Here is a 22,941-nt window from a genome sequence, read left to right on the forward strand (position 1 = left end):
TCCCTCCGGTAGCTACTGTCATTTACTGGTAGCAACTTCCTGTTTCCAGATGGAAGTTACTCAGTCTTCTCAAGTACTCTGTCGAGCCTGCTTGCCAATTTCCCAGGAACATCAGATTCTGCCTCTGTGAAATGATCACGGCAGGGAGCCCTTGGGGACCACAGTGGCAATTCAGGGTCTGGACGGGACTGGCCTTGGACCCTCTGCATGGTAACTCTCCTTTGAAAACAGGAAAGCAAAAACTATTATTGGAAATTTCCTTTAAGAAATTTCAGAAAAAAAGGGAATTTCCCTTGTGTATTTGAGATTCCTGGGAGACTTAGAAGCGTGTTCTTATCACAGCTTTGCTTTGTCCTAGGTGCTTTGCTTACTTACCTCATTATATTCTTACAACAATCCTGTAAAGTATGTACCGTGTCATTTATCTCCATTGTACTCAGGTGGAAACTGGCTCAGAGAAGTGCTGTGACTTACCCAATCCGATCATGTCTGGGTGGTTCCAGAACCCATTCTTTTTTTTTTTTTTTACATCTTTATTGGGGTATAATTGCTTTACAGTGGTGTGTTAGTTTCTGCTTTATAACAGAGTGAATCAGTTATACATATACATATGCCCCATATCTCTTCCCTCTTGCGTCTCCCTCCCACCCCTCCAGGCGGTCACAAAGCACCGAGCTGATCTCCCTGTGCTATGCAGCTGCTTCCCACTAGCTATCTGCCTTACGTTTGGTAGTGTATATATGTCCATGCCTCTCTCTCGCTTTTTCACAGCTTACCCTTCCCCCTCCCCATATCCTCAAGTCCATTCTCTAGTAGGTCTGTGTCTTTATTCCTGTTTTACCCCCAGGTTCTTCATGATATATTTTTTTTCTTAAATTCCATATATATGTGTTAGCATACGGTATTTGTCTTTCTCTTTCTGACTTACTTCACTTTGTATGACAGACTCTAGGTCTATCCGCCTCATTACAAATAGCTCAGTTTCGTTTCTTTTTATGGCTGAGTAATATTCCATTGTATATATGTGCCACATCTTCTTTATCCATTCATCCGGTGATGGACATGTAGGTTGTTTCCATCTCCTGGCTATTGTAAATAGAGCTGCAGTGAACATTTTGGTACATGACTCTTTTTTTTTTTTTTTTTTTTAAGAGACGGGGTCTCGCTATGTTGCCCAGGCTGGAGTGCAGTGGCTATTCACAGGCGCGATCCCACTACTGATCAGCACGGGAGTTTTGACCTGCTCCGTTTCCGACCTGGGCCGGTTCACCCCTCCTTAGGCAACCTGGTGGTCCCCCGCTCCCGGGAGGTCACCATATTGATGCCGAACTTAGTGCGGACACCCGATCGGCATAGCGCACTACAGCCCAGAACTCCTGGGCTCAAGCGATCCTCCTGCCTCAGCCTCCTGAGTAGCTGGGACTACAGGCACGCGCCACCGTGCCCGGCCATGACTCTTTTTGAATTATGGTTTTCTCAGGGTATATGCCCAGTAGTGGGATTGCTGGGTCATGTGGTAGTTCTATTTGTAGTTTTCTAAGGAACCTCCATACTGTTCTCCACAGTGGCTGTATCAATTTACATTCCCACCAACAGTGCAAGTGGGTTCCCTTTTCTCCACACCCTCTCCAGCATTTATTGTTTCTAGATTTTTTGATGATGGCCGTTCTGACTGATGTGAGATGATATCTCATTGTAGTTTTGATTTGCATTTCTCTAATGATTAATGATGTTGAGCGTTCTTTCATGTGTTTGTTGGCAGTCTGTATATCTTCTCTGGAGAAATGTCTATTTAGATCTTCTGCTCATTTTTGGATTGGGTTGTTTGTTTTTTTGTTATTGAGCTGCATGAGCTGCTTATAAATTCAGAACCCATTCTTTCCATCATTCTACTGTATTTCAGGATCTCAAAGGACCCCTGGAGTCCACTAGGCCAGTGCCCCTGCTTTTGATGTTTGTCCTCTTTACAACATCTTTTACCAGTGGTCCTTAGGTCTCTGCTTGCACATCTCCAGGAACTGGGAACTCACTTCCACCCAGTGCAGTGCATTCCACTGTTCAGGCAGCACCAATGAGGAAGGCTCCTTAATTCCTCATCTGGATCAAGGCAGGACATGAAAAGAATAAATAAACAAATAAGGAAATAAATAAATAAGTGAATGGAGGGGACATATGTCTCCTAGTAGCTTCCTCTCATTAGTTCTAACCTTATCCCTTCAAATAATAACAAGAATAGCTAACATTTATTGAGCAACTAGTATGTTCCAGGTACTGGGCTAAATGCTTTACATTTGTTATCTCATTTACACATGAGGACCCTGGAGTTTTCAGAGGTTAAGTGACCTGTTCAAGGTCGCAGAGATGGTGCTGGGATTAGCACCCAGGCAGTCTGGCTGTGGAGGCCCTGATCTTGGCCACTGCAGTCCACGCACTCTTGAGTCCTAAATATGTAAGAAAATGGAAAACTTCAGTTGTTCTGCCACTGTCCTCACATTGCTCAGGACTGCAGGATGCTCGCTGAGAGGGTCCGAGCCTTTGCTGTTCTTGCCTCCCTTCTCCTCCATTCTGTCCCTGTTCCTCTTCTTCCCGTCTCCAAAGGCCACCCCATCAGCCTGCCCGACTCAAAGCCAGAACTTTTTCTGACCTTCCATCCTTCCGCGCAGCTCCAGAAATGGATTCTCTCAGCAGGCTGGCAGAGGGTCGGGATGCTCCTGGTGTCAGTTAGAAACAACAGACTGGGCCCCTTTCCAGGGCTGAGGAGGAGGCCCCCAAACAGCTTCCTGCTCATGGCTAATAATAATAATAATAATAGCTAATATTCTGGGCATATACTACATGTCAGCTGAGCTGTGCACTTGTGGAGTGACCTTAGTAAATCCCAGAGCCTCTTGACCTTAGAAATGGTCTGGAGCTCAGCTGTGGAGAGGGTGTTCATTCTGCTCAGGTGACCCTGTGGTTAGAGCCTGGGCTCTAAAATCAGACAGGCCTGGTTCCAGGGGTAGCTCTGACACTTAAGAGCTGTGTGACCTTGGAAACTTTACGTACCCTCTCTGGGCCTTGGCCCCTCATCTGTAAGATGGATAGGAGAGGGTTTCTGTGATGATTAAATGATATCATTTGTTTTGAATGCCTGGCACATCTGAGTAAAGAGAAATGGAGAAGAAAACAGCTACTGTTATTAGTATTTGTATTATGCCTAATTTAAGTGTGGTTCTAGGTGGACCTCAGGATTTCTGTTTAGGAGGGGGTTTTGTGGTTTCTGTAAGAGTCTGGAGAGGATGTTGGGTCATCCTGATACTTGTCTTTTGATGCCCATCCTGGGTGGTTTAGGAGGATGGTCAGGTTCCAGAAGAAGAACTCAGTGTGTGTGTGTGTGTGTGTGTGTGTGTGCGTGTATTTTCTCTTAACATGTCTGAATGAGTCAAAGTTATTATCACTGTATTTTTTAATTTTTCTTTTTTTTTCAGAAAGGAGATGTTTGGGCTGAAGCTGAAGAAGAAGAAGAAGAAAGCAGAGAAGGGGTTAATCCTAGCCAACCAGGGTGCCCAAGGTGAGTCTTTTGAGGGGTGGAGAGGGACCACCACCCTGGGGCCTGCAGGTCTCCAGGGTTGACCCCACCTTGGCTGAGAATGGGATTCATTCTCCAAGGAGTGAGGGGGGAACTGTGCTGCCTTCTGGGTCTTCAGACCCTGCCAACCCCAAGTGCAGGCCCAAAGTGATCCCCCCCTGCGCCACTGGTCATCTGGTCCCTTGGCCAAACAAGGGTGGGTGGACACCTGCTGGACCCCGGAAGGATTCCCCCCAAGGAGGCAGTGACAGGGTTCAAGCTCCCATTTCTGTTCTGATTTGCTCTGTGGCCCAGGATAAGTCACTCAGCAGCTCCAAGTCCCAGCTTCTCCCTTTGTTAAGTGGGCATGACGTGGGCTACTGAGCTGACCGCGCGATCATGGGGAGAAGCAAGTGAGATTTTGAAAATCAGAGGGAGGGTAGCAGCTGCTCTGGGGGAGGCTTTACATATACTGTCTCATTTAACCCCTCCGTCATCCTACCAGAAGGTGTGGCTATCCCAGTTTCACAAATGAGGTTACAGAGATGCAGAGAGAGTAAGTAAAGTGTGGAAAAGACCAGCTGCAGAATTGCAGGGCTCAGTGAAAAATGAAAATTCAAAGCCATTGTTAAGAACTTATTAAGAATATCTGGATGGTGACTGCAGAGCATTAGGCCAAGGGCAATGAGTTCCTTCTGATCACAGGACCCTACAGGGCTGCACAGACCCATGAAGCCAGCCTTGAGGGTGGGAGGTGCAGAGCCAGGAAGCAATGGCATTGGGATATATTGATAAATCCAGGCTCTCAGACTTTCTGCGCTTAGAATGGGCGATTCCTTCTCCAGAAGAGCAAAGCTCCAAGTTACAGTGTGACCTGTGCCTGTGGAGGCCAGGCCCCATATCAGGGAGACACTCATGTGTATTGAATCAAATATGATCAACTGATTCCAATGGACAGGTCTGGGGTGGTGTCTGGAAACTTACGTTGGGTGGTCGTGACAGCAACTGGTTCAAGGCTAGCTTTCTGGACCGTTTCTAAACCAAAATGGTACAGTGAATCTGCTTTATTTTCACCCCTCTCATCTCCTTGGAGGGGTGTGTCCTTCAGCCTTCACCGCGTACCCTGCAGGTGCCCTGCAACCTGTCCTCCACCTAGCTTCACTCCTTACCCTCAGGGAAAACCTAACCTTACGATGGGAAAATACAGAGACACATTCATATTAAAGTGTTGATAGTAACGATCAAGTCATTCTTGGATGGGACAGGAGAGGCATTACATTTTAGGTGGAGACAAGGCTTAAAGCTTAATAGAAGTACTTGTCTATTCACTCAAGTTGAAGGTATCAGGGATTGGGTAGAAAAGACTCTGGGGTCTTTCCTGGTGTCCTTGAAATTATGACCCTGCAGTAGGTCCTGGAGATACAAGGTTGAATAAGACACAGTTCCTTCCTTCAAGGACCTTATGAAAAATAATATCTATGACACATTGAAAAAGCCCCTGCTGTTTTTTACTTTACATACATCATTCATGACTCTGAATTGTAGTTTCCTTTGCCCCTGTTTTATAAGAGGTTCAGAGACGATAAGTGTTTGCTAAAAGTCACACAACCAATAGGTACAGAAGCTGGCTCCTGAGGCTAGGTCAGTCTTACACCAGAGCCCAGGCTTTCCTACCCCATGGGTCAGCCTCCAGTTAGGAGCCCTTACTGACTGCACAGCGGGAAAGGAACAAGCTGGTGGAGATTTAGGGCAGCCGACCATAGGCGTTTCAGAGGAGCTGGCTCCCCAGGGCTCTTTTTTTTTTTTTTTAACATCTTTATTGGAGTATAATTGCTTTACAATGGTGTGCTAGTTTCTGCTTTATAACAAAGTGAATCAGTTATACATATACATATGTTCCCATCTCTCTTCCTTCTTGCGTCTCCCTCCCTCCCACCCTCCCTATCCCACCCCTCTAGGTGGTCACAAAGCACCGGGCTGATCACCCTGTGCTATGCAGCTGCTTCCCACTAGCTATCTACCTTACGTTTGGTAGTGTATATATGTCCATGCCACTCTCTCACTTTGTCACAGTTTACCCTTCCCCCTCCCCATATCCTCAAGTCCATTCTCTAGTAGGTCTGTGTCTTTATTCCTGTCTTACCCCTAGGTTCTTCATGACATTTTTTTTTCTTAAATTCCATATATATGTGTTAGCATACGGTATTTGTCTTTCTCTTTCTGACTTATTTCACTCTGTATGACAGACTCTAGGTCTATCCGCCTCATCACAAATAGCTCAGTTTCGTTTCTTTTTATGGCTGAGTAATATTCCATTGTATATATGTGCCACATCTTCTTTATCCATTCATCCGATGATGGACACATAGGTTGTTTCCATCTCCTGGCTATTGTAAATAGAGCTGCAATGAACATTTTGGTACATGACTCTTTTTTTTTTTTTTTTTTTTTAAATATTTATTTATTTGGTTGTACCGGGTCTTAGTTGCAGCAGGCAGGCTCCTTAGTTGCGGTTCACCAGCTCCTTATTGCAGCACTCAGCCTTCCCAGTTGTGGCATGCGAACTCCCAGCCTCGGCATGCATGTGGGATCTAGTTCCCTGACCAGGGATCGAACCCGGGCCCCCTGCACTGGGAGCCCGGAGTCCTATTCACTGAGCCACCAGGGAAGTCCCCATGACTCTTTTTGCATTATGCTTTTCTCAGGGTATATGCCCAGTAGTGGGATTGCTGGGTCATATGGTAGTTCTATTTGTAGTTTTTTAAGGAACCTCCATACTGTTCTCCATAGTGGCTGTACCAATTCACATTCCCACCAGCAGTGCAAGAGTGTTCCCTTTTCCCCACACCCTCTCCAGCATTTATTGTTTCTAGATTTTTTGATGATGGCCATTCTGACCGGTGTGAGATGATATCTCATTGTAGTTTTGATTTGCATTTCTCTGTTGATTAATGATGTTGAGCATTCTTTCATGTGTTTGCTGGCAGTCTGTATATCTTCTTTGGAGAAATGTCTATTTAGATCTTCTTCCCATTTTTGGATTGGGTTGTTTATTTTTTTGTTATTGAGCTGCATGAGCTGCTTGTAAATTTTGGAGATTAATCCTTTGTCAAGTTGCTTCATTTGCAAATGTTTTCTCCCATTCTGAGGGTTGTCTTTTGGTCTTGTTTATGGTTTCCTTTGCTGTGCAAAAGCTTTGAAGTTTCATTAGGTCCCATTAGTTTATTTTTGTTTTTATTTCCATTTCTCTGGGAGGGGGGTCAAAAAGGATCTTGCTGTGGTTTATGTCATAGAGTGTTCTGTCTATGTTTTCCTCTAAGAGTTTGATAGTTTCTGGCCTTACCTCTAGGTCTTTAATCCATTTTGAGCTTATTTTTGTGTATGGTGTTAGGGAGTGATCTAATCTCATACTTTTACATGTACCTGTCCAGTTTTCCCAGCACCACTTATTGAAGAGGCTGTCCTTTCTCCACTGTACATTCCTGACTCCTTTATCAAAGATAAGGTGACCATATGTGCGTGGGTTTATCTCTGGGCTTTCTATCCTGTTTCAAGGATCTATATATCTGTTTTGTGTCAGTACCATACTGTCTTGATTACTGTAGCTTTGTAGTATAGTCTGAAGTCAGGGAGCCTGATTCCTCCAGCTCTGTTTTTCTTTCTCAAGATTGCTTTGGCTATTCGGGGTCTTTTGTGTTTCCATACAAATTGTGAAATGTTTTGTTCTAGTTCTGTGAAAAATGCCAGTGGTAGTTTGATAGGGAATGCATTGAATCTGTAGATTGCTTTGGGTAGTAGAGTCATTTTCACAATGTTGAATTAGAGTCTTCAGCCCACAGAGCAAACAGGGCGGAGAGGAGTCAGTGCCCTCCTAAAAGTAAATAGCATCCATCCTACTGGCCAGGGGCTGACCCTGTGGGAGACAGCGAAAACAAAGTCTACAGAACTTAGTGCAAATTGGTCTTTCCTTCTTGGCCTGACTGGGGAAGTTAGGACTTTTCTGGGTGAAATGTTTAGAGATTCTCAAAGTCTGTGGCTCTTACATCTGTGTATTTTGAGACATAATGGCTATGCCTTAATTTCCTAAAATTCCAATGATCCTGACGCATCCATTAATTAGCTACCCAAAGAGTAGTTGTTGGGTACCTCCCATGATCATCATTCATTCATTTATATAACAAATATTAACAGAATGTCTGCTGAGCGTAGGGTCCTGTGCTCGGTTCTGGGTATGTAGTGGTGACATTGGATAGTTTAGAGGGAAGACAGCCCTGTGGAGGATTCTTCTGTTTGCCCCTCCAGATCTATCTTCCACCCTTGTCCACCTCTTCTCTGTCCCAGGAGGCTGACCTCTATGGATGCACAACCCAGGTCCCTTCCCCAAGGGGGTACCCCAGCAGGAGGTCTGGGGGAGGAAGGAGTGTGAGGTCAGGACCCAGTGGTTGGATGTGTCCCTCAACTGGAGGGTGGGTGCCCCTCCACCTAGGAAAGCCGACTAGACCCGACTTCCTCTCCTTCCACGTTCTGGTAACTGTTCTCTCTCCTCATTTTGGGGGCCTCCACGTGGTATCAGCTTGGCTGCCCTAGCCACAGATAGCTGTACGACCCTTTGTGGTTTTCCTACAGCCACACCTTTGTAAAAAGTCCTCAAGTCATCCTGCTGTGGACGGGCCGTCTGTTATCCATGGGGACCCTGATGCGGTAACTGCATTACAAGTGGAGAAAAGTGCTGTAAAGAAAATAGACAATGTGCTTACATGGAGACTATTGGGGGATCTCTTTTAGTGTGGTCTGAGAGGGGCTCCCTGAGCAGGGGGGTCATATTTAAGTTACAGCATCGAGGGTGAGCCCCCGAGGGGTGGGCAGGGAGAGCAGCTCAGGCGGAGGGCTGCCTGTGAAGAAAGACTCCAAGCAGGACAGAGCTTGTTAGAAGGGATGGAAGTCAGCCTGTGTGACTAGAAAGCACTGAGGGTAGGGCCGGGGGGCAGGTAGGCCAGGAGGAGGAGATGGCAGTCAGGTAGGACAGGGAATTAGAGTTGCGTGTGCACTTCGGATTTGTTCTAAGTGCAGTGGAAAGCCATGGAGGGGTTTTCAAAAGAGAAACATGATTTTTTATTTTTTTAAAGAAGGTTGCAGTGGAGCTCCTTGGTGAGTAGATTGGAAAGAACAAAATGAATGAATCAATCAGTGAATAAGTTAGCTATGGATGATGCTTTAGCTCACTGCCTTCCTGCCTGCAGGCCTGTCTCACCCTCCAGCACGTAAACCCCTAGAGGGAGGGGTCCACATTTTGTTAATTCCTCCATCCTGAACGTCTAACCTAGCCCAGTTTCTGGCATGTATAACGTACCTAAGAATGTTCACTGTAAACCTGATTCTCTAACAGTTGCTCCTCATTCTTCTATTTTTTTAAATTTATTTATTTATTTTATTTTTGGCTAAGTTGGGTCTTCGTTTCTGTGCGAGGCTTTCTCTAGTTGTGGCAAACGGGGGCCACTCTTCATCGCGGTGTGCGGGCCTCTCACTGTTGTGGCCTCTCCCGTTGCGGAGCACAGGCTCCAGACGCGCAGGCTCAGCGGCCATGGCTCACGGGCCCAGCCGCTCCGCGGCATGTGGGATCTTCCCGGACCGGGGCACGAACCCATGTCCCCTGCATCGGCTGGCGGACTCTCAACCACTATGCCACTGGGGAAACCCCGAAAGCATATCTTTAAATTCATAATCCATAATTCCACAATACCAGGCATACAAATCTACTCCCTCTCTTTTTTGGAAACAGAAAATACACAGTATGTGTCTGGCTTTTCTGCCAATAAGATGTTAAGGTCCATGCGGTCAAGGACTGTCTTTGACCAGTCCTTGTACACCTTACGGTGACTGGCATAGCCTGGACACAGAGTTGAGGCTCATATTGCCACAGTGTGTCATATTTAATAGATCTGTCCCTTTTGTTTGCTTTTCTAGATGGTCAAGGTGAAGCAGAAGCACCACAGGAGGGGCTTTCTCACCAGGAAGGCCTGGGAGGAGATTTGATTTCTGACAATGCTTCCACCTCTCCTGTCCCCTCAGCTCCTCCAAAGAGAAGGTACAGTATTGATACAGGCAATCAGCACACATTTGCTAGCACCTCCCCTCTTCCAGGTGCTCCTGCAGGCTCTGGGAGAACAGAGAATAACACCTAGTCACCGTCTACAGGAGCTGAAGGTCTGAGGCAGGAAGACTGAGTGTTTTGTCTCCTCTACTTTCTCTATGGCAGTGCTGGCCAGGGTCCCAGCTCTACCAACGTCTAGTCTTAAATTTCCTGAGTTAAGGTACTCATGTCCCTCATTGTTCAGGAATGACAGCAGCAACAGGAGACAGAATCAGGTGCTGTCCCTCACCTGCTCTTTAATTCATCAAGATGCTAGATGTCTTGGCTTTGTGTTTGTCCCAAATGAGAAAGTGGTTCTTATACTACCCAACAAAAAGTCAGAACAAACTGGCCTTCTGCGTGCAATTTGTTGTATCAGTTAGCTATAGGTATGTAACCAATAACCCCTAAGCTCAGTGGCTTAATATGAGCACTTATCATGCGTTAGTTTGGATAGTTTTACTGGTTCCAGGTAGTCACAGGTATATGACTGATGTGTCTATTGTCATTTGGCAGTTCTGCTGATTTTAGTTTGACTGTTGGTTGGTGGTGGGCTGGTCCAGTATTGCTTTACCTGGGACCACTGGCCTCTCCTCCATACGGTATTAGATCTTCCAGCAGGCTATTCCAAGCTTATTCCAATGGTGGTGATGGCAGGGTTCCAGGAGAGAAAGTGGAAGTACACAAGATCTCTTGAGCCCAGGCTTGGAATTGGCAAAAGTCATTTCTGCTGCATTCTGTTGACCAATGCAAGTCACAAGTCTAGCCCATGTCACAGCAAGAGGAGGCTACAAGTTACAGGGTAAAAATCCTGGATACAAGGAAGCCAGTAATTGGGGCTATCAATGCTTTTAGTCTACCGTATTTGTTTATGTCAATTTCTTGCTAATGATAATTCCTCATGCCATCCCTTCCTTTTCCACTCAGAGTTGTTATTATCAGTAGGGCAAATTAGTGCTTCCTTGTGTGGCACATCCTGAGTTGGTATTACTGGGCTGTGACAGGATGGTACACAGTGTATGTGTGTATGGGGAGGGGGGCAGGGGGCGGGAGACAGATGGAAATCAGAAAAGGTGATAGCTCAGAGCTTGACCCTTAAAAGAAGATGTGAAGTTTGTACGTTCATACTCACTGCAATGTCTCCCCCCCTACATGGCACCATGACAGCTACCACCCCCCCAAACCCCAGAATCAGGACTTCAGTTATTTTTTAATATCCTTTAACGGATCCTTTGCCATTTATTTCACTAAGATAATAGCATAGAATTAGTGGAGGAAGGCAGGAGAAAGAGAAGAAAGAAGTACGAGCCTTTTGCTTTCTCCTGGCCAGTGCATCCTCCATCAGTCAAAATTCTACCCACCTACCAATGTTCAATTCAAATCTGACCTCTGTAGTGATGTCTTTGTTGCTTACTTAGGCTCTCACAAATTTCTCTCTTCTCTGAAGTTCTATCACATTTTTTTCTACGACATGTCTTACACTTAATAGTTCTCCCTTTATCTGCTTCGGTCCTCTCTCCCTTGGATAGCTTGCTAGCTCTGCAAGGACCAAGATGATGGCTTGTTCATGTTTGTTTTTCCTCTGAGACTAGCACAGAGCTTTCACATGGTAAATGGTCAGTACAGGTTTGCCGTTTTATTGATGAACAGATACCCTTTGATATCTACCCTTTCCTACGTGCAATATTTCTTTTAATCCTAAAAGCAACCCTATGCAGTAGAAATTATTATTTCTATTTTTAGATGAAGAAATTAAGGCTAATATCACAAAATTGGGGAAAACAAATATTCTAATTCAGATCAGCCTGACTCCAAAGCCTTGAGACTTTTACTAGTTTACTCTGTTCTCTACTGGACTCAATTATAATCAGCAGAAATGGAAGGAAGTCAAATGCAGCAGTGTTGCTAGAAGGCAAGAGAATAAAATTCAATAGGAACTCGAGCTCAGTTTATATCCCACCCATTGCTGCTTCTGTGGCAACAAGGATTCTTCACCTCTTTATGTTATTATCCAATTTCTAGATGCCCAGGTGTTGCACATCTGTTTTCAATTACTCATGACAGTCCTGATAAATGAAATCCCCTGGAATGTGAAATCTCGCTGAGATGACATCTTGGTCATTCTTTCCAATTTTCTTTTTTACCAATTTTTTTTTTTTTCGAAAGCAATCACGAAACTCAGAATTGCTGTATTTACCAGAAATGGCAAATTGGTCCTCTGGATAGGATCAGACAGCAGATTAGGGAGATCCTTATTTAGACCCAGCTCTGCCAGTGATTTGCTGAGGCATCTCAGTTTCTCATTCTGTAAAATAAAAAATAAATGATACTGATAATCATATTCACAATAAGAATTGACCTTTAGTCTTGCCAGGAACTGGGTTAAACCTTTATATGCCTCACATCTTTTAATTGTAGCAATCACTCCTTGTGGTAAGGGCTATTATTAGTGCCATTTTTTAGGATGGGAAAACTGAGTCATAGAGAGGTTAAGTCATGGTCCATCTATACTTATCTCCTCCAGAGGTGGAGAGAGAATATGTGATATAAATAAAAGCATGTGGAAATACCTGGGAAAATATTTTCATGGCTTATGGATCTAAGGTAGGTTCTTACTTAATGAAACAAATATGTTAAACTTTCTTTCAATAGATCAAAACTGTTGACTAAGATCCACGATGGGGAGGTCAGATCCCAAAATTACCAAGTAAGTGTTGAGCTCTTCCTACCAAGCCTCCCCCAGCTCTTCTTGTGTGAATGAACAGCCAGACCCAGAGTGTGTACACGCTGCTTTGTGTTGTAGATTGCCATAAACATCACTGAGGCCCGCCAGCTGGTGGGTGAGAACATCGACCCAGTTGTGATCATTGAAATTGGGGATGAGAAGAAGCAAAGCACAGTGAAGGAAGGAACCAACAACCCATTTTACAATGAAGTAAGTCACAGAGGTCACCAACTTCCTCTCCACCAACACACTCTTCACCACCACTCTGCAGCATTCTTCAAATAGAAAAGCCGTCGCGGAGCCTCCTTACAAAATTTTACAGACAATGGAAAGGAGAGGCAAGGAATTCCTCCTGATATTAAATTCATTGCTGTGTTTTCAATAGACCCATTTTCTTATTTCTTTAAAAAAAATATTTACTGGAGTATAACTGACTTACAATATCATATTAGTTTTAGGTGTACAACATAGTAATGCAATTTTTAATACATTATGAAATGATCACTGCAGTAAGTCTGATTACCATCTGTCACCATACAAAATTATTACAATATTATTATTATTTTTTTTTTTTTTTTGCGGTACGCGGGCCTCTCACTCTTGTGGCCTCTCCCGTTGCGGAGCACAGGCTCCGGACACGCAGGCGCCCCTCCGCGGCATGTGGGATCCTCCCGGATCGGCGCACGAACCCGTGTCCCCTGCATGAGCAGGCGGACTCCCAACCACTGCGCCACCAGGGAAGCCCTATTACAATATTATTGACTATATTTTCTGCGCTGTACTTTACATCCCTGTGACTTATTTACTTTATAACTGGTAGTTTATACCTCTTAGTCCCCTTCACCTATTTCACACATCCCCCCAACACCCCTCCCCTCTGGCAAACACCAATTTGTTCTTTGTATTTGTGAGTCTATTTCTGTTTTGTAAGTTGTTCCTTTGTTTTGTTTTTTAGATTCCACATATAAGTGAAATCATATGGTATTTCTCTTTCTCTGACTTATTTCACTTAGCATACTACCCGCCAGGTCCACCCATGCTGTCGCAGATGGCAAGATTTCAGTATTTTCTATGATTGAGGAATATTCTATTGTGTATATATGCCCCATCTTCTTTATCCATTCATCTGTTGATGGACACTTCGGTTGCTTCCATATCTTGGCTATTGTAAATAATGCTGCAATGAACATAGGGATGCATATACGTTTTCAAATTAGTATATTTGGTTTATTCAGATAAATACTCAGAAGTAGAATTGCTGGATCCTTTGGTAGTTCTGTTTTTAATTTTTTAAGGAACCTCCATACTGTTTTCCATAGTGCTTGTACCAATTTCTTATAAACTCATCTTCATCTGTCATAAGCTCTGAGTTTATATCCAGTAAATGTGCTGGTTAGGGAGAACATATACATTCTTTTGCATAGCAGAAACATTGAAAATTTAATTATTAATTTTGAAATAGGCATGCTGTGTTGGAAAGTACAACAGTGGTATTTTTCTAAGCAGCGCAAAAATTGTAAAGGAAAGCATCAAGGAGAGACACAAAGCTTCTAAATTTATACACACTAAATTCTTGTTTTTAAATAAAAAGATTAAACAGTTTTTAAAAATGGTCAGAGATACAGAGTTTAAAATGATATATGTGAAAATATATATGATATATGTGTTTCCCCCTGATCTTTGATCTCTATCTAATCCCTTAGTGCCCCTCCCTAGAGATAGCCATTCTCCCCAGGCATTTGTGTATCCTTTGCAGAGATATTCCAGGCCTGCATAAGAATACAAACAGATACTGTAGCCAAATGGTAGCATTCTATACACACTGTCCTGGACCTAGGTCTTTTCACAAAACAATGTATCTTGGAGATTAGTCTGTATCTAGACATATAGTTCAAGGCTTCCCTGGTGGTGCAGTGGTTGAGAATCCTCCTGCTATTGCAGGGGACATGGGTTCGAGCCCTGGTCCGAGAAGGTCCCACATGCCACGGAGCAACTAAGCCCGTGTGCCACAACTACTAAGCCTGTGCTTTAGCGACCACGAGCCACAACTGCTGAAGCCCACATGCCTAGAGCCCGTGTTCCACAATAAGAGAAGCCACCACAATGAAAAGCCCATGCACCGCAACGAAGAGTAGCCCCCACTCGCTGCAACTAGAGAAAGCCCCCGTGCAGCAACAAAGACCCAACACAGCCAAAAAAAAAAAAAAGTAAATAAATAAATTTATATATATATATATATAAAAGACATATAGTTCAATCTAATTTTCCCTTCTTTGCTGTAGAGTTTTCCATTGCATTGATATATTATAATTTACTAAACCAATCTCTCATTGATGGATATTAAAATTTTTTTCAGCCTTTGGATACTACTTATAATGATATTTAAATGGCATAACTAGGGTGAAGAGTATATGCATTTAAAATTTGATATGACCACATTGCCCTCCAAAAAGGTAACAATTTGTACTCCAACTAACAGTGTGCAAGAGTACTTGTTCCCCCCTAGGCACTTCAACACCATGAATTGTCAAAAAATGCAGTAAACTCTTATTAATTAATTTTTTAATGAGAATGGTAATTGAAAAGGCAGGCAGAGAGAGGATGCATAATAATATATATAGAAAATTCCCAAATCACATTTGAGCTGTTAACTCCTTTCCTCTTTATCATTCTTGCCTCTGAGACTTTTACGATGTGTTTAAGTGACAGTTTTCTCCTTTCTGTTCTACGCCTCAGCTCCATAACATCTTTTGGCCTGAATGCGATATGAAATAACGTGCATGAAAATGCTTTAAAACTGCAAAGCTCTACAGATTTGTTGACGATTTTATTAATGTTTGCTTTGTGCATACAAGTCCTGGATCTAAATGACATTCAGTTAGGCTAAGTGTAATCATTGGGAAATCAAGTAAAAAACAAAGAAGTGGAATTAAAAATCTTTGTTACAGATTTGGACTCTAGTTTTTCAAGCCCAAAGGTCATCAGATGTTGAAGGAACCAGTTAGTAGAGGCTGGGGAATATTTCCCAGCTAGAAAAATGTGTGTGGGTTCAGAGGTCCAGGGAACATATATGAGGCAGCTAAATCTGAAATACTGTTTGTGAAACTCAGTGGAAGGCAATAAACATTAGAACTAATTTATTGATCCGAAGGAACCCCCAGCATCTCATACACTAGAGAATGAAGAACTTCATGCAAGTGTTTTGGACATAAAAGAAATTCTGAACACCGAAGCTCTTAAAAAGTTTGAACATATATATGAAAAACTTCCTGAAATGTTATACATAGTGTCCTGTTTTCTTAAACAGGAGACACTGAACATAACGTAACTTTTCATTGATATTGAAGGACGGCCATTTTGAACGTCTCTTATTATGGTATATGATGACAGCTTTCACGTTTTGGTTTTTCTGTGTTGCCTTTAACAGCAGGCTGTTAGTGGTCACTTCTCCCTTTCCTACTGCTGTCATTTTTTTCTCTGATGTCCTTGTGTCATTCCTCCATCTTGCAGCTCAAACACAAAACAATCCATGAAACAACTTCCTACCGGCCTCCCCCAACCCCATCAGTCCTCAAAACACACAACCCACAGCAAAGCACTACACCAGTTTTCTACATGAGGAGCCTTCTACCTCACATTTGGGAGGCACTCAATAAAGTTCCAATGGTGAAACGTCTAGCACTTGAATTCCTTTTATAGTAACTTCAGGAGAACTCAGCTTTGGTCCCCAGCCCAGCGATAACTAGCTATATGACTCCAGGCATGTCTTTTAAATTCTTTCATCTTCAGTCTTTTTAACTGTAGAATACGGAGAGCAGTCTATATATTTTCTTCAACTCTAGAATTCAATTGCTTTCCTGAAATTAGAAATCTCCCTTACCCATAATTTCTTTTCATTCTTTCCCTGGTCAATCTTGGGAATTTCACAGGGATGTTTGAAGCTGAAAAATCCTGAGAAAATCAAATTTTAATCAAGTTCACTCCAAATTAAAACCACACTGTGATATACTTTCACTTATCATTATATATAGGCAACAAATAAATAGATAGGTAGATAGGTAGATAGATAAATGTAAAAGAATTGAAAATTCAAGGGTTGGCAAGGGAATGGCTATTTTCATATGCTGCCAGTGGGAATGTAAAATGGCTTAGCTCCTTTGGAAAAAAATTTTATGCTAGCTACTAAAAATTTACAGGCATACAAGCCATGACCCAACAATTCCAATTCTCATGTCCATTTTAGAGGAAAACTTACAAATATGTTATGTAAAGATGTAATTGGTGATAGTCTTTCTTTTTCTATTTGAAAACAATTGAAAACAAATTAAATGACTTTCAGTAGGGGAGGGCCAATCAATTGATGATACAGTTATGTCATTGAGAACCTTGCAGCAATTTGTTAGAAAAATGCAGATCTAAATCTATTCCAAGAACAGAGTTCTTACACGCAAGCCAGGAATTTATGGTCAGAATGAACTTTATGTTTTCCAGTACTTTGTCTTCGACTTCGTTGGGCCCCAATTGCATCTTTTTGACAAGATCATCAAAATCTCAGTAAGTATATCATTGCTGGTGGGGGTGAGGGGAGGTGGAAGAGATTCTAGGCTTTGGGAACTCTCTAGGACAGCTCAGTCTGTTTAGGGATGAATAGATTCAGGAGTGTGAATGTGGGTTGTTGAGTTTGAAACCAACAGAATAGAACTTGAAATAATCAGTGCAGAGGCATCTGGGAAGGAAAACAGACTCAAGAAAGGTTCTATACTTACTGGAAGCAAGTTGTAAGCTACCATCAAGCCATTGTGTAGTTGACTAATGTGGGAATGTGAAATATATACGTGAAGTATAAATGACATCTTAATAGATTGTCATTTTGAGTTGATTTCTTTCTTTTTATCAAGCAAATGTTAGTATTTCTCTCTTGGGGTGATAGCCATGCCAATAATAATTAGTCACACCCCCCATTCCCCTCCTATTTGCTAATAAATAGAGAAATAGGAACAAGAAGCAGGAAGCAACCCAATATATCAATAATGCTGAGTCGGAAAATGTGATTTGGAGCAAGTGGTTGCCATTTGAAGTCTTAATAGTTGCGTCAGAGTGTAAACATCAGGACCTGCCCACGGGGAGTTGGGTCGGCTACGAAGAGCCTTCCTCAGCCCTGCCGGGCGATTTCCTGTCTCCACAGATCAAGTCTGAGGAGTAGAGATGGAGAGAGCTTCCTGGTTCACACAGGTGCCTTGCTAGGTTGGCCCACCATGTAGAGGGCAGGAATGAGAAGGAAAGTGCCCATGTTGAAGCTGTATTAGTCCAAATGAGGGTAGGGCAGGCCAACCGGGATCACTGCCAACTCACTCACACCACTCAGTAAAGGAACAGAGAGCTGCGGATGGCTCTGATGGATGCTCTGCATCCATCTCCCCAGCCTGAGAAATCTCTGCTTCTCCCATGAAGAGCACAGTGGGGGTGTGTATGCCTTAAAGTGGTGGGGATGGGCAGGGGGCTTGAAGGGTAGGTGCTCTCTTCCCAATAAATTCTGAAAGAACAGAATTCCTACTTTATGTGACAACGTAAGACGTGTGGAGAATGAGGAAACGTTTTGAACAGTGACACCAACCCTGATCAGAGTTATGAAGATGGCAAAACTTGTCTTGAAGACTTCCTTGCCTGTCATTATCACCCACTCAATCTCTATTATATAAATTATACTATATTATATTATATTACATTATATGTATGCATATTATATATAAGTCGTACATTAAGGCTTAGGTAATAGTGGAATCATGATATTCTCTTTCCCGGGGGGTACTTGAAGAATGTGACTCTTGAGGAATAAAAAGTCACTAGGAGCCAAACACTCTTCACACGTGAATTTCAGGCGTGATGACAGGTGGTGAGAAGATATTTCAGGACCTGGGACATGGCCCAGGATGTCTCATTGCATCACTCAGGCAACCACCTGTTTGTGGGATTGGCTTTATAACAGGCTCCTAGGGGACTGTCCAGAGTGCAGATGAATAGTTAATAGCTAGGTTTTTTAAAAAATTAATTAATTTTTGGCTGCGTTGGGTCTTTGTTGCTGCATGTGGGCTTTCTCTAGTTGCAGCGAGCGGGGGCTACTCTTAGTTGCGGTGCACGGGCTTCTCATTGTGGTAGCTTCTCTTGCTGCGGAGCACAGGCTCTAGGTGCGTGTGCTTCAGTAGTTGTGGCACGTGGGCTCAGTAGTTGTGGCTCGCAGGCTCTGGAGCGCAGGCTCAGTAGCTGTGGAGTATGGGATTAGTTGCTCCATGGCATGTGGGATCTTCCTGGACCAGAGATGGAATCCACGTCCCCTGCATTGGCAGGAGGATTCTTAACCACTGCGCCACCAGGGAAGTCCAATAGCTAGGTTTTATATGGCATCATAGACAAGGGTCATGACTCTCTGCGGGGCAAGTGGATTTTTAGCAGAGGATCAAAGCTGGTATTGCCTATCTCTGTTCTTCTCACTTGAAAGAAAAGAATACTTTGGTCTCCCTAAAAGACACTTGGGGATAGAGACTGAAGATTTTAAAGGGAAAACTACCCTTGAAAAAGGAGTGTTTAATATAAGTTTTCTGTTAGTCCATGAACCAAAAGTTAGCATGTCCAGAAAAAATTCCATGTGGGAGAAGGGGGCCAGTGCTGTAAGCAAATGCTGTTGGGACAGCCAGGCTGTAGCAGACCCTGGTGGTGCCAAAGACCATCTTCCCTTGACAGTGGCCCCAGGCATGCAGGGCCCCCTTCTCTCTGTGTGTGAGATGCCCTTGTTCTTGTAACCTAATGCTTGACCACACCAGCATTGCCTGGTGCTCACACTGGGTGGACGATGTGAGGAGGCCTCCTGTTATTTAGAGATCCATCTGGGGCTCCGGCTCATTATGCCCATAGGGACCAAGATGCCTTTGATCTGAGAAGACAGCTTAAGTGAGGCTCATGTTCTTTTTTTTTTTTTTTTTGCGGTACGCGGGCCTCTCACTGTTGTGGCCTCTCCCGTTGCGGAGCACAGGCTCCGGACGCGCAGGCTCAGCGGCCATGGCTCACGGGCCCAGCTGCTTCGCGGCACGTGGGATCTTCCCGGACCGGGGCATGAACCCGTGTCCCCTGTATCGGCAGGCAGACCCCCAACCACTGCTCCACCAGGGAAGCCCTAGGCTCGTGTTCCTGCTCAGGGCTTTGAGAAGCTGCAGTAGCAGCTCTAAGCATGAGGGGTTTGAGGTGAGTTTTGTGCCTGTGGATTTAAATAGCTCCTCAACTGAAGCCAAACTGTCCTTACTTCCCCTTTGTTCTCTAACACCCTTGCAAACTTTGGACAAGGGAGGAAGAGTGGGAAGGGAGCTGGGAAGGGCTCTCATTTTCTTCATTTTTTGAAATCAGTTGAATGTATTGTTTCTTACTGCCTCTTTCAAAAGGATCTGTTCAGAAGCTAGAAAAGTCTCTCACTCATCCATCATTCAATTAGTCAATCACTCATTAACTCACTGAATGTTTATTGAGTGTTTATTACGAACAAGGCCATGTGGTGGGTAGAAGAAGGTAGGAAACTGTACTTGAATCAAGGAACTCATAGAATTTTACAGTTAGAAGGAAGCCTCAGAGACCATCTAGTCCAACTTCCAGCTGGCGTAGGAATCCCTCTTCACCACCTCCATGACACATGACATGGGGTTCTTGGGCACTACTTGATTATATCCAGACATGGGGAGGTCACTACTCCTAGAGTAGCCCATTCCATTGCTGGGAAGTTCTGTTATAAAAATTGCCTTTATAGTGAGCTGAAATCTCTCTTCCTGTAGCTTGGGAACCACACAGGGATCCTCCTCCCTCTTCTAGATGGCAGTGTTTTCAAGTGTTGAAGACACTTGAGTTACCATTGCTCTTCTTCCACACTCTCAGTTTTCTCTTTTCTGGGTTAAAAGTTAAACTACTGGGGGCTTCCCTGGTGGCGCAGTGGTTGAGAGTCCACCTGCTGATGCAGGGGACACGGATTCGTGCCCCGGTCCGGGAAGATCCCACATGCCGCGGAGCGGCTGGGCCCGTGAGCCATGGCCGCTGAGCCTGCGCGTCCGGAGCCTGTGCTCCACAACGGGAGAGGCCACAGCAGCGAGAGGCCCGCGTACCGCAAAAAAAAAAAAAAAGTTAAAGTACTCCTGATTCTTCAGCAATTTTTCATGCAGTGTGACTTCTGGACTCAGGCCCAGCTCTGCCAGCTTCCTTTAGAACTTCCTAATCTTAATAACATTAACATAAAAATGTGCTGCTGTAACCAGCCAGGCACTGTGCTGACTTCTAATCAGACAAAATATTGAGGATGACAGCCTCCTTTGTTCTGACTATTGTACATGTCCCAAACTTCTCAAGGCAATCAGGATGAGTTCTCTGAGAAAGTGGTGAGCAAAGTGTTGTGGGATTTTAGGAAAAAAGGGGAATTCTTTCATCTGCGGAGGATCAGGGAGGGCTGCTTGGAGGAGGCAGCATTTGCTCTAGGCATTTAAAGATGGATAGCATTTCAAGAGGCAGAGATGGGTTTGAAGAGTGGGCTGCCCTAGAGTTCATTTTGGCTACAAACAAACAGACAAACAAGCAAAAAAAACATGTTTTAGGCAGTGAGGTTTGATAGGTGTCCTTCAGTAGAAAATTAGCTAAAATCCTGCTAGGAGATGAGGTACAGCTGCAATACTTTAGATGCCCTGTACAGCCAGCCCTGAGGTTTGATAACCAAATGTCACTGTGCTCCAGATAAGTATGAAGGCCAGACAAGGTTCAAGGCCTAGAATCCTCTTTGAATGGGTTTGTCATGAACCCATTTCACAGATTTATCCTCAAAGAGAAATCTAGTGTTGTCGGACTCACTGCTCCATCTCTCCCCAGGTCTTTCACCACAAGCTGATAGGAGGTGTACTGATTGGCTCCTTCAAAGTGGACCTGGGGACTGTGTACAACCAACCTGGTGAGAAAGCATTGCCTCCCAGTCTCTCTCTGTTACTTTCTCTTACTGTGACACCTGAAGGTCAGTTAGTTTATGCGTTCTTCCACGTATCCATTTATTCAGTAACACTGAGCACCAGTTTTACAAAGTGGAGCAAGACATGTGGCTCTTTTACTCTAAGTTCACAGTCTAATGATGCAAATATCTTATATGTTCATACGTCCGAGACGTTTAAAATTTTTTTTTCACAAATTCTGTCCAATTTACTGCTGCGAGACACAAGAAGGAACGTTGGAAGGGTGTAGAAGTTAAGAATATGGACTCTGGGACCAGATTGCCTGGCTTCAAATTCCACTCTGCTCTTTCCTAGCTGTGCAACCTTGGGTTAATAACTTGACTTCTCTGTGCTGCCGTTTCCTTATCTGTAAAAATGGGGATAAAATAGCACCTCCTTATAGGGTTGTTGGAGGATTAAGTGAATATATACGTAAGTGAATATATGCATAAGAATGTACACATAAGCACTTTATAGGCTCTAGCACAGAATAATGACTGTGACATGCCATACGTGGGTTTGCTGTAATTATTATTATTATCCCTGATTTGTCAGAGGAGCTAGGTAGTTTGTCCAAGGTCAAGAGCTAATAAGTAACAGAACCAACAACACACATAGATCTTCTCATGAAAGGCCCCTTCTCTTCAACAGTGATTCCAACTCACATGACCCCAAGGGGGCCAGGCAGTGAGCATCGCTGAGTGCAGTGGGCTGGGTTTAATGCAGTCAGGGGTGACACCGGCTATGGGAAATGGGGGGCGGGGCTCACAACCCCTGTGGAAGGAGTAGCATCTACTCAACTCCTTACCACCTACAGTCGTGTGGAAATGTGGACTCTGTGTGGCCAGATCTAACAGTTTTTAAAAAGGTAAGCCTGAAGTCTAGATTTTGTAAGAGTTTTGAAGTTTGGGCTCACCGTGTAGGTCAAACAAAAAGATCCCTGAGCAGCGTTTATGGCCTGTGAAATCATGTGTGGCTTCTACACTGCATTAATGTCCTCCTCTCCGGTCAAATCTAGACTCCCGTCCAGGCAATTTCCACTGCGTTGAAGGCTTCCCAACTCCCTGTGGCAGTTTGGAGAAAAAGATGGAGAAGTGGGTAGGAAGAGAGGAGAGGAAGGAAAGGAGGAGAGAGAGGCAGCACAAGACTTGGAAATAACTGTGCTGAGCTGGCCCCTCCTGGGGAGTAGACGGTGGGGAGGCTTCGGGTTGGAAGAGAACTGGATGGAGCGTCGGGGTGCATCAGTGCAGGATATCTGAGCTGTCAGGACTTTTTGCAGGTCATCAGTTCTCCGACAAGTGGGCCCTGCTAATGGACCCCGGCAACATCAGGACTGGCACGAAGGGGTACCTGAAGTGTGACATCAGCGTGACTGGGAAAGGAGATGTCTTAACGCGCAATCCCAAAACCTCTGATGCCAAGGAGCAAATAGAAAAGTGAGAAAGGCCCATCGAGGACCATGCAAGAGAAATGATATGTCCCAGTTTCCATGTCTCTTTCTTCTCCCTTTCCTTACGGGTTCACGAGAACTTCCAAG

General features: G+C 44.1%; 1 protein-coding gene across 1 annotated transcript in view; it reads left to right on the top strand.

The window, feature by feature from the left end:
- Window positions 1–22,941, top strand: part of FER1L6 (fer-1 like family member 6) — a 146,660-nt gene that overhangs the window by 16,089 nt on the left and 107,630 nt on the right. Inside the window, exons 2-8 of the mRNA XM_060127378.1 lie at window positions 3,468–3,550; window positions 9,512–9,632; window positions 12,330–12,384; window positions 12,481–12,612; window positions 16,894–16,956; window positions 21,292–21,370; window positions 22,684–22,840. Of these exons, the coding sequence (XP_059983361.1) occupies window positions 3,468–3,550; window positions 9,512–9,632; window positions 12,330–12,384; window positions 12,481–12,612; window positions 16,894–16,956; window positions 21,292–21,370; window positions 22,684–22,840 (690 nt within the window). The remainder of the gene's footprint in view (window positions 1–3,467; window positions 3,551–9,511; window positions 9,633–12,329; window positions 12,385–12,480; window positions 12,613–16,893; window positions 16,957–21,291; window positions 21,371–22,683; window positions 22,841–22,941) is intronic.

This window comes from Lagenorhynchus albirostris, chromosome 17, assembly GCF_949774975.1.
Source record: "Lagenorhynchus albirostris chromosome 17, mLagAlb1.1, whole genome shotgun sequence".
Classification (NCBI taxonomy): Eukaryota; Metazoa; Chordata; class Mammalia; order Artiodactyla; family Delphinidae; genus Lagenorhynchus; species Lagenorhynchus albirostris.